The sequence below is a fragment of the Perca fluviatilis genome, chromosome 17 (genome assembly GCF_010015445.1).
Source record: "Perca fluviatilis chromosome 17, GENO_Pfluv_1.0, whole genome shotgun sequence".
NCBI lineage: Eukaryota > Metazoa > Chordata > Actinopteri > Perciformes > Percidae > Perca > Perca fluviatilis.
Window position 1 is genome coordinate 30608219 of NC_053128.1, and position 12712 is coordinate 30620930.

At 41.6% G+C, this 12712-nt stretch overlaps 1 protein-coding gene across 8 annotated transcripts in view; it reads left to right on the forward strand.

Moving 5' to 3' along the window:
* The window catches only part of slc4a5b (solute carrier family 4 member 5b), a 96068-nt gene that overhangs the window by 21212 nt on the left and 62144 nt on the right, over positions 1-12712 (forward strand). For all 8 annotated transcript variants that reach the window (XM_039779155.1, XM_039779149.1, XM_039779150.1 and 5 more), the window contains 2 exons: positions 6849-6978; positions 10322-10482. In XM_039779155.1, coding sequence (XP_039635089.1) covers positions 6849-6978; positions 10322-10482 — 291 coding nt within the window. The remainder of the gene's footprint in view (positions 1-6848; positions 6979-10321; positions 10483-12712) is intronic.

The window sequence follows — 12712 nt, forward strand, 5'->3', positions numbered from 1 at the left end:
ATATAAATATATATATATATATATATATATATATATATATATATATATATATATATATTAGTACAACCCCAGTCTGATCTGCTGGGCGCGAGCAGCTCCACTGGAGCCGTTGGAGGTTAAGGGCCTTGCTCAAGGGCACCTCAGTGGTGGTGATGAGGGAGGGACAAGCTGCCTCTTTGACTTTCCCCCCACCCAGATTTTATCCTCTTGGTCAGGGGGATTGAACCGACGACCTCCCGGTCAACAGCTCGCTTCTCTAACCTTTAGGCCACCACTGCCCAATCTAAACGGACAGATTGGATAACATGGGCGCTGAAATAAAAAAATAGCTGCGCTACGCTGCCCGGTGTGTGTTTTTTTTGTTTTTTTTTTACGTTTTCAGAAGTTTACTAACTGAGCAGAATTGTATTCGGCCTAACAGAAAATATTCTGTATTTTAACTGTAGCTACATAACGTAATTAAATTTTTTTTAATTGCGGGGCAAAGTCCAGGTAATGAGGTGCCAGAACTTTTTCTGTTAATTTTACGGATTTATTCCTTAGAGTGTATCGTGAAATGCAAAATAGATAACTGGCAGCAATTGACGAGTAACAAATCGCAGTAAGTTACGTGTCAATCGCTGCCAGTTGCAACAGAAATATAATTGTAAAGTTAAAGAAAGTTAGAGCACAACAGTGACTACGTTTACATGCAGCCAATAACCCGTTCAAAACCAGAATATTAGCAATAACACGGTCGCGCACGGCCATGTAAACACCGGCAAAAACCCGAATATGCTCATATTCCTGTTTTTAAAAACCCGAAAATGATCCCTGGGTTACCCCTTTTCTAACCCGAAATTTTGGTCATGTAAACGCGTATCGGCATATCTATCTATCTATCTATCTATCTATCTATATATCTCTCTCTCTTTCTCTTTCTCTTTCTCTTTCTCTCTATCTCTCACCGATAGAAAAAGACAGGATGAGTGGGGAAAACTGTTATTAATAATTGTGTGTTTGTTTGTTTGTGTGTGTGTTTGTGTGTGTTTGTGTGTGTGTGTCTGTGTGTGTGTGTCCGTGTTTGTTTGTGTGTGTCTGTGTGTGTGTGTGTTTGTGTCTGTGTGTGTGTGTGTGTGTGTGTGTGTGTGTGTGTGTGTGTGTGTGTGTGTCTGTGCGTATTTGTTTGTGTGTGTCTGTGTGTGTGTGTGTGTGTGTGTGTGTGTGTGTGTGTGTGTGTGTGTGGGGCGTATTTGTTTGTGTGTGTCTGTGTGTGTGTTTGTTTGTGTGTGTCTGTGTGTGTGTGTGTGTCTGTGCGTATTTGTTTGTGTGTGTTTGTTTGTGTGGTGTGTGTGTGTGTGTGTGTGTGTGTGTGTCACTCTCTCTCTCCATCTGTCTGTCGGTCTCTCTCTCTCCGTGTGCCCTCTTCATGTGTCTCGCTGCGAGAAGTCAAGACCGCCAAAATCACCACGAACCTGGTTGTTTTATTTTGAAATGTGTTTTATTTTTGTAAAGTATCCGGCTGCACCGTGGTCTTCCTGTATGTGATTACCTTCCGGCTCGCGCGCAAGAAATAGAGGAGACGACGAAATGATATAGTACAATATAGTACGATACAGTGTGTATATATATATATATATATATATATCTAATGGTAAAAAAAATTAATAAAAAAAAATATATATATATATAAAATATATATATATATATCTAATGGTAAAAAAATAAATTAAAAAATATATATATATATATAAATATATATATATATATATATATATATATATATATATATATATATATATATATATTAGTACAACCCCAGTCTGATCTGCTGGGAGCTGAGCAGCTCCACTGGAGCCGTTGGAGGTTAAGGGCCTTGCTCAAGGGCACCTCAGTGGTGGTGATGAGGGAGGGACAAGCGCTGCTCTTTGACTTTCCCCCCACCCAGATTTTATCCTCTTGGTCAGGGGGATTGAACCGACGACCTCCCGGTCAACAGCTCGCTTCTCTAACCTTTAGGCCACCACTGCCCAATCTAAACGGACAGATTGGATAACATGGGCGCTGAAATAAAAAAATAGCTGCGCTACGCTGCCCGGTGTGTGTTTTTTTTGTTTTTTTTTTACGTTTTCAGAAGTTTACTAACTGAGCAGAATTGTATTCGGCCTAACAGAAAATATTCTGTATTTTAACTGTAGCTACATAACGTAATTAAATTTTTTTTAATTGCGGGGCAAAGTCCAGGTAATGAGGTGCCAGAACTTTTTCTGTTAATTTTACGGATTTATTCCTTAGAGTGTATCGTGAAATGCAAAATAGATAACTGGCAGCAATTGACGAGTAACAAATCGCAGTAAGTTACGTGTCAATCGCTGCCAGTTGCAACAGAAATATAATTGTAAAGTTAAAGAAAGTTAGAGCACAACAGTGACTACGTTTACATGCAGCCAATAACCCGTTCAAAACCAGAATATTAGCAATAACACGGTCGCGCACGGCCATGTAAACACCGGCAAAAACCCGAATATGCTCATATTCCTGTTTTTAAAAACCCGAAAATGATCCCTGGGTTACCCCTTTTCTAACCCGAAATTTTGGTCATGTAAACGCGTATCGGCATATCCCCATCACAAGGAACATTGATTTGTGTTCTGCGCATGTTCTATTCGCAAGGAGTCTTGGTCTTTTGAGTAGAGGAACTTCTTGTATGCGCCAGAAAACATAGTTATAATAATAATTATATACAATAATAATATAGTTTTATATATATATATATATATATATATATATATATATGTCAATGCAGAAAACCTGCGCGCAGTATACCAGAAGTAAACAGGAAGTAGAGGTAAACATGGCGAGACGCAGCACAGCACCACACTTTTGGAGCGAGGAGGAAACCAATTTCTTCATCAGTGTGGTGAAAACCATGAATATAATGTCTTCTGTTGACGGCAGAAAGTACCGAGATAGTGAGATTTATAAGAAGGGGACCGAAAAGTTATGGCGTCTTAAGGTTGTCCGTAGGCTACGTCCAGACACTAACCGTGCGTCGCCGTTTACATCGGGATATCGCCATTTGATTACAGATGCCGCGTATACAGGAGTAACTCTCTCTGCTCACGCATGTAAACGGGTTATTCCGAATGTTTCAGAAACCCGAATAGTGACCTTAACCCGACCATAACCCGAAAATTGACAGCTTGTAAACGTAGTCAGTGACCGTGCACTTTCTGAGCGGCTCTGGTTGCGGAAGTGACTCGGTATCTCTTTTGACGTTTCACTCAACGCTTATCCGTCTTTGACCCATATACCTTTTTCTCTCGGTAATGTTTACCTGTATCGAGGCAGATCTTAAACCATGTGTCTCGACCGGGAACCACTGTGGAGCAGCTTCTGTTGCTTTAAATGTGCTTATAGAAATAAAGATGACTCGATAAACAGCTCTCCTAAGGTGACGTGAGCGTATGTGACCGAGCTGAGCTAGTAATGGAAAGTGTTTGTGGAACATTGTATTGTATTACAGTTCTTCAGCGTGCTATAGTTAACTCCGATTGCATAATTGTTCCCTCCCCGAGCGTGCATCACGGTGTTGATCGAGGCCGTGTGAACGTCACGGTCTCACACCAGGCTCGGGACTCCAGCGTGACGCTAGGACCTGGAACTGGTCACATCTGTGAGTTCATCGGTTTATCGGCTTTTTTTTTCCGTAGCTTTTGGATCACAAGGAGGTACAAACGGAGGCCAGTGGCACACGCACGCAAAAAAAAAAAAAAAACAAAAAAAAAAAAAAAAAAAAAAAAAAAAAAAAACACACACAGACACACACACACACACACACACATACGCCAAACAACAACACATACATAAACGTACACACACATACACGAAACATGCATAAACACACACACACACACACACACATATATTTCTCGCTCTGACACACACACCGCACACAGACACACACACACACACATTCACCGGCTCTGACACACACGCACACAGACACACACACACACACATATTCTCGGTCTGACACACACACACACACACACACACACACACACACACACACACACACACACACACACACATATTCACCGCCCTACACGCAACACACACACAGACACACACACACACACACACACATATTCTCGGCTCTGACACAAACACACACATATATATTTTCACCCTGAAACACACACAAACACCCGCGCACGCGACTCTCTTGCCCTGACACACACACACACACACACACACACACACACACACACACACATATTCCTGACACGCTCACACGCACACAGACACACACACACACACACACACACACACATATTCTCGCTCTGACACAAACACACACATATATATTTTCACCCTGAAACACACACAAACACACACGCACGCACTCTCTTGCCCTGACACACACACACAGACACACAGACACACACGCATACAGACACAGACACACACACAGACACACACGCATACAGACACAGACACACACGCGCACACACACACACACATATTCTCGCTCTGACACACACACACACACACACACATATTCTCGCCCTGACACGCACACACACACACACACACACACACATATATATTCTCGCTCTGACACACACACACAAACACACACACGCACTCTCTTGCCCTGACACACACACACACAGACACAGACACACACACGCGCACACAGACACACACACAGACACACATTCTCGCTCTGACACACAGACACACGCGCACACACACACACGCACACAGACACACTGTGGTGGTTGAGGATGCATGCGAGGGAGCAGCGCCTCCAGGCCCGGATGTTAATGAGGATTGATCTGTCGGAGTGGAATTAGAAACAGAAAGGTGCTGGTCGGATACCAGATGGTCGTTAGAGAAGAGGAACGGGGATGGTTTAGAATGGGACAGGGCTGTGTCTAATGTCTGGCTGACTAAAATACTTCTCCAGGGGTGTGTTGAGACACATTCTTCACAATCATTTAATCCAACAAACAACTTTTGTCACATTTTAAACTAGGACTGCACAATGAATCGCAATTTTATCGAAATCGCAATATGGACTAGAGCAGTGTCCAAATCACAGGGGGGGGGCAGAATATTTGTTAAAGGCAAAACGTGTCAAACCGTTCTAAAATAAAGTGTTGTGGTGCTGCAGAGACATCCTGGCCTACAAATCCTGACCTCCAGACTACAGAAACCATCTTTGTTTGGTACAGATTCTGGCAGAAATCACAGTGAACACTGAACACAAGATGCATGGAGCAGCTTTTAATGTCCCGCCCACAACACTCTCTGACTCTTTCATTGGCTGTTATGTTGAACCTTTTAAATTCATTAAATAATGCTTAAAGCATTTAACACACACACATACACACACACGCACACACACACACACACACACACACACACACACACACACACACACACACACACACACCAAACACGCACGCACGCAAACGCACGCACGCACACACACACATGCAAACACAAAGACACGCACGAAAAGGCACGCACACACATACACGCCAAACACACGCACGCTTTACCTACGCACACAGAGACGCACGCACACACACACACACACACAAAACAAACAGATGCACACACACACACACACACACATATTTTCACCCTGACACACACACACATACTCGCCTTAAAGGCACACGCACGCGACGCACACACACACACACACACATTTTCAACACACACAACACTTACACACACACACACATTTTCACCCTGACACACACACACAAACCCCAAATTCACCAAGCCCTGAAACGCACACACACACGCACACATGCACACAGACACACACAGACACACACACATATTTTCACCCTGACACACACACATATTTTCGCCTTAAAGACGCGCCGCATACGACGAGCACACACACACACATGCACACAGACCCACACACACACAACATTTCACCTAACACACACACACATACATGCACACAGACACACAGACACACACAACACACACACACACACACACACACACACACACACACACACATATTTTCACCCTGATACACACACACACACACATATTTTCACCCTGATACACACACACACATACTCGCCTTAAGGCACGCACGCACGCGCACACACACACACACATGCCACGTACACACACATGCACACAGACGCGCACACACACACACACACATTTTCACCCTGACACACACACACACACACACACACAAACCCACACAAATTCTCGCCCTGACACGCACACACACAGACACACACACACACACACACACAACAAACACAAAACCAAGTTTTGTGTTGGAGTTTGTAACATTCCAAAATCTTCATTCAGTACCGGTTATCGGTTTCATTAACCGTTACTAATCGGTATCGGTATCGGCCTCGGCCTCTAAGAACCAGTCCCGGTTATCGGTTACATTAACCGTTACTAATCGGTATCGGCCTCGGCCTCTAAGAACCAGTCCCGGTTATCGGTTACATTAACCGTTACTAATTGGTATTGGTATCGGCCTCGGCCTCTAAGAACCAGTCCCGGTTATCGGTTACATTAACCGTTACTAATTGGTATTGGTATCGGCCTCGGCCTCTAAGAACCAGTCCCGGTTATCGGTTTCATTAACCGTTACTAATCGGTATCGGCCTCGGCCTCTAAGAACCAGTCCCGGTTATCGGTTACATTAACCGTTACTAATTGGTATTGGTATCGGCCTCGGCCTCTAAGAACCAGTCCCGGTTATCGGTTACATTAACCGTTACTAATCGGTATTGGTATCGGCCTCGGCCTCTAAGAACCAGTCCCGGTGAATGTGGAACTGACTCGGTCCCCTTTGTCTTCAGTGTCCCCTGCAGCAGAGCGGCTGCGCCACATCCTGGGGGAGGATGACAACACCCCGACGCCCACGATATTCACCGAGATGGACACGCTGCAGAACGAGGGCGGCGAAATCGAGTGGAAAGAGTCTGCCAGGTACACACACACACACACACACACACACACTCACACACACACACAACACACACACACACACACACACACTATACTAAAGTAACTTAACTAAACTAACAGTATGTAGGAAGCTGGGATAGCTAAAGGATCCAACCAGCTGTGTGTTTAATGGTCTCATCATCTCAGCTGGACTTGTAGTCGTTGTAGCAAAAATCTTCATTTGTAAAGTAACTAGTAACTAAAGCTGTAACAGGTGAATGTAGTGGAGTAACTAAAGTAACTAGTAACTAAAGCTGTAACAGGTGAATGTAGTGGAGTAACTCAAGTAACTAGTAACTAAAGCTGTAACAGGTGAATGTAGTGGAGTAACTAAAGTAACTAGTAACTAAAGCTGTAACAGGTGAATGTAGCGGGGTAACTAAAGTAACTAGTAACTAAAGCTGTAACAGATGAATGTAGTGGAGTAACTCAAGTAACTAGTAACTAAAGCTGTAACAGGTGAATGTAGTGGAGTAACTCAAGTAACTAGTAACTAAAGCTGTAACAGATGAATGTAGCGGAGTAACTCAAGTAACTAGTAACTAAAGCTGTAACAGGTGAATGTAGTGGAGTAACTAAAGTAACTAGTAACTAAAGCTGTAACAGGTGAATGTAGTGGAGTAACTAAAGTAACTAGTAACTAAAGCTGTAACAGGTGAATGTAGTGGAGTAACTCAAGTAACTAGTAACTAAAGCTGTAACAGGTGAATGTAGCAGAGTAACTAAAGTAACTAGTAACTAAAGCTGTAACAGGTGAATGTAGTGGAGTAACTCAAGTAACTAGTAACTAAAGCTGTAACTAAAGTAACTAGTAGCTAAAGCTATAACAGATGAATGTAGTGGAGTAACTAGTAACTAAAGCTGTAACAGGTGAATGTAGTGGAGTAACTCAATTAACTAGTAACTAAAGCTGTAACTAAAGTAACTGGTAGCTAAAGCTGTAACAGGTGAATGTAGTGGAGTAACTAGTAACTAAAGCTGTAACAGGTGAATGTAGCGGAGTAACTAAAGTAACTAGTAACTAAAGCTGTAACAGGTGAATGTAGCGGAGTAACTAAATTAACTAGTAACTAAAGTAACTAGTAACTAAAGCTATAACAGATGAATGTAGTGGAGTAACTAAAGTAACTAGTAACTAAAGCTGTAACATGAATGTAGCGGAGTAACTAAAGTAACTAGTAACTAAAGCTGTAACAGGTGAATGTAGCGGAGTAACTAAATTAACTAGTAACTAAAGTAACTAGTAACTAAAGCTATAACAGATGAATGTAGTGGAGTAACTAAAGTAACTAGTAACTAAAGCTGTAACAGATGAATGTAGTGGAGTAACTAAAGTAACTAGTAACTAAAGCTGTAACATGAATGTAGCGGAGTAACTAAAGTAACTAGTAACTAAAGCTGTAACTAAAGTAACTAGTAACTAAAGCTGTAACAGATGAATGTAGCGGAGTAACTAAAGTAACTAGTAACTAAAGCTGTAACAGATGAATGTAGCGGAGTAACTAAAGTAACTAGTAACTAAAGCTGTAACAGATGAATGTAGCTGGAGTAACTAAAGTAACTAGTAACTAAAGCTGTAACATGAATGTAGCGGAGTAACTAAAGTAACTAGTAACTAAAGCGCTGTAACAGGTGAATGTAGCGGAGTAACTAAATTAACTAGTAACTAAAGTAACTAGTAACTAAAGCTATAACAGATGAATGTAGTGGAGTAACTAAAGTAACTAGTAACTAAAGCTGTAACAGATGAATGTAGTGGAGTAACTAAAGTAACTAGTAACTAAAGCTGTAACATGAATGTAGCGGAGTAACTAAAGTAACTAGTAACTAAAGCTGTAACAGATGAATGCAGCGGAGTAACTAAAGTAACTAGTAACTAAAGCTGTAACAGATGAATGTAGTGGAGTAACTAAAGTAACTAGTAACTAAAGCTGTAACATGAATGTAGCGGAGTAACTAAAGTAACTAGTAACTAAAGCTGTAACTAAAGTAACTAGTAACTAAAGCTGTAACAGATGAATGTAGCGGAGTAACTAAAGTAACTAGTAACTAAAGCTGTAACAGATGAATGTAGCGGAGTAACTAAAGTAACTAGTAACTAAAGCTGGAACTAAAGTAACTAGTAACTAAAGCTGTAACAGATGAATGTAGCGGAGTAACTAAAGTAACTAGTAACTAAAGCTGGAACATGAATGTAGCGGAGTAACTAAAGTAACTAGTAACTAAAGCTGTAACTAAAGTAACTAGTAACTAAAGCTGTAACAGATGAATGTAGCGGAGTAACTAAAGTAACTAGTAACTAAAGCTGGAACAGATGAATGTAGCGGAGTATCTAAAGTAACTAGTAACTAAAGCTGTAACAGATGAATGTAGCGGAGTAACTAAAGTAACTAGTAACTAAAGCTGGAACAGATGAATGTAGCGGAGTAACTAAAGTAACTATTTCATCCGATCAACTTCAAACTCGGTCTGTGCCATCTTAAGATGTTAAAGATGAAAAGTTGTTAAAAGAAAAACTTTTCGTCATAGGTCGTGGCCGCGGCGGGGCGGCCATTTTGTGCGTTTTGCCGCCGAAACAGGAAGTGGGTGTAACTCGAGTGTACTTTGTCCAACTGGCTCGAAACTTTTCATGATTCATAAGAGTCCAACCCTCAGGACAAATAAAGGCCAATATTTACGTAAAGTCATAGCGCCCCCTAGTGGCAACAGGAAGTAGGCCTAAAAGTCAAGGTGCTATACTTTAACGAACTCCTCCTAGAGATTTCAACCGATGGACTTCAAACTTGGTCGGTATCATCCCAACACCTTAACGATGAACAAATCAATCGTTTCATCTCTCTTTAAAAATTTGAAAAACACATATCACTTCTTTGACTGAATTCCAGAGCCAAGTAGAGCTGGGTACCGAATTCAATACTTTTTAGGCACCGACCGAATTGCCTCTGAAGTATCCAGTATCGAAAATACCATACAATACCCAATTTCAATTCCCCTAAGGAGTAAATCTCATCAGCGTCAGTGAGCCAATCAGCACACAGCATGCCTATACCAAGATCTAATAATGTCTGTGATTGGCTGTCTAATGTTACACGTCGTAGAGACACGCTGGAAAAACTCTACGTTACACAGAGAGAGACGGGGCTCACGCAGTCGGAGTTGAAATATAAATCAAAGGATTTGTCGTAATTTATTCTTATTTCATTAAATTGGTATTGGAAAAAAAGTATCGTTTAGGAACCGGTAATAGAAGTCACGGTATTTGTATTGAAAATGTTTGAACGATAGCCAGCCCTAGAGCCAAGCAACTTTCCCCCTGTCTCTGCAGGTGGGTGAAGTTTGAGGAGAAGGTGGAGGAGGGCGGAGAGAGATGGAGCAAGCCCCATGTGTCCACGCTGACCCTCCACAGCCTGTTTGAGCTGCGGACCTGTCTGCAGACAGGAAGCATCCTGCTCGACCTGGAGGGCTACTCACTGCCTCAGATCGTGGGTGAGTCCCGCTGAACCCCCAAAAAAAAACTTGTTAAGACAACTGTATTCTTTTATTTATTTTTTTACAAGGATGGCCCTAGAGTTTCTGTGATAACGGAATCATGGAAGGACTCTCAAAATTTAGAGTTTGAAGAAGCTATAAGACCAGTCCTTCCAGAAAGATGCAGAGTTTTTTTGTGATTGTTGCGGGGCAAAAAGTCCTTCATTATGCGGCACGTTTTCTTAAAAAATGCTGATGGAATATGCTATATGATATTTATGCAATTTTATGCGATGAAATTGCGGGAACTTGCAAAAAACTGTGGTTTGATGAAAAAGAGAAAAAAAGTGATTTCCACGCATATTTTGCGTGGAAATCAGCAATTTATGCGGCGAAAGTGCGGCGTATTTGAAAAAATGCGCCCCGCATAAATATGCGGACTTTGGACTTTGCATTTTTCTGTAGGGACTGTAAGACAGATTCCACAGGGCCCTACATTAAAGCTGTGTCCCAATTCAGGGGCTGCAGCCTTCGGATGGTTGCATTCGTAGACCGATTGCGTCACACCGACGAAGGCTGTCCCATTTCATTTAATTTCGAAGTGCTCCTTCAAATGCGGTCCACAAATGCGAGCCCCTTTTACAGAATTCGGAGGACCCAGCTGTCAGTGTTTCCCACACAGAGACTAATGTGTGGCGGCGCGCCTCAATATCAACACCGGCTGCCGCACATTGAGTTTCGTTATTATTATTTTTTCTTTAAATGCTATTTAAAACACGTTCTTCTGCATTTCCTTTCCCTGCTGTCCTCCGTCTCTCTGTCACTTGTGTCTCGCTCACACAGACACACACACACACACACACACACACACAAACACACGCACAGCTCCTCCCACCGTGCGGTGTTTGGTGTTTTAAGCCCCCATCGTCGCCTTCCAGGCAGCGCAGCATTGGTTATAGTTATCAGTCCCTCCAGAAAAACGTGATTATGCGATCGCATATTTCAACGCATAATCAGCCAAAGTCTGCATATTTATGCGGGGGCCGCATTTTTTTTTCTCTTTTTCATCAAACTGCAGTTTTTGCAAGTTCCCGCAATTTCATCGCATAAAATTGCATAAATATCATATAGCATATTCCATCACATTTTTTAAGAAAACGTGCCGAATAATGAAGGATTTTTTGCCCACAACAATCACAAAAAAACCTCTGCATTTTTCTGCAAGGACTGAGTGAGGGTTAAGGTGAGAGTAAGCTGCCTGTAAGGCGACGTTGGAGGCTTAAAACACCATCGAGCCCGCCACCACAAATTGCTTTCTAATCTGTGGGGAACACTGAACTGTTGTATCCTTCGCAGCCCCAGGATTCCCAGCATTCATTTCGGCATTCAATCACAAGCACAGGCAAACACAAACGCTAACAACCATTTTTTTACAAATTCCGTCTGCTATTTCATTATTAAATTCACTTCTGAGAATGTTTTAGGCGAGAAATTAACTGTGTAGATGTCAAATATAGGCAGTTTTATGAAAATGTATGGCATATTAGAAATGTGCTCCAAATTTGCTTCATAAACTGCTGACAGCAGATAGCTCTGCAGGAGTATAGCTCCTGCTGTATTTTTACAAATGTTTACCATGTGAAGCACTTTGTGACTTTGTCTGTAAAAGGTGCTATATCAAATAAACTTATTATTATTATTATTATTATTATTATTATTATTAGAGATGGCCCGATACCATTTTTTGCTTCCAGATTCTGAAACCTGAACTTGCGTATCGGCCAATGCCGAGTACCGATCCGATACCAGTGTGTCATATATTTTATTATGTTTTAACAGCTGTATACTACTATCTCTGTATGGATGTGATATGATGTATAACAGCTGTATACTACTATCCCTGTATGGATGTGATATGATGTATAACAGCTGTATACTACTATCCCTGTATGGATGTGATATGATGTATAACAGCTGTATACTACTATCTCTGTATGGATGTGATATGATGTATAACAGCTGTATACTACTATCTCTGTATGGATGTGATATGATGTATAACAGCTGTATACTACTATCTCTGTATGGATGTGATATGATGTATAACAGCTGTATACTACTATCTCTGTATGGATGTGATATGATGTATAACAGCTGTATACTACTATCTCTGTATGGATGTGATATGATGTATAACAGCTGTATACTACTATCTCTGTATGGATGTGATATGATGTATAACAGCTGT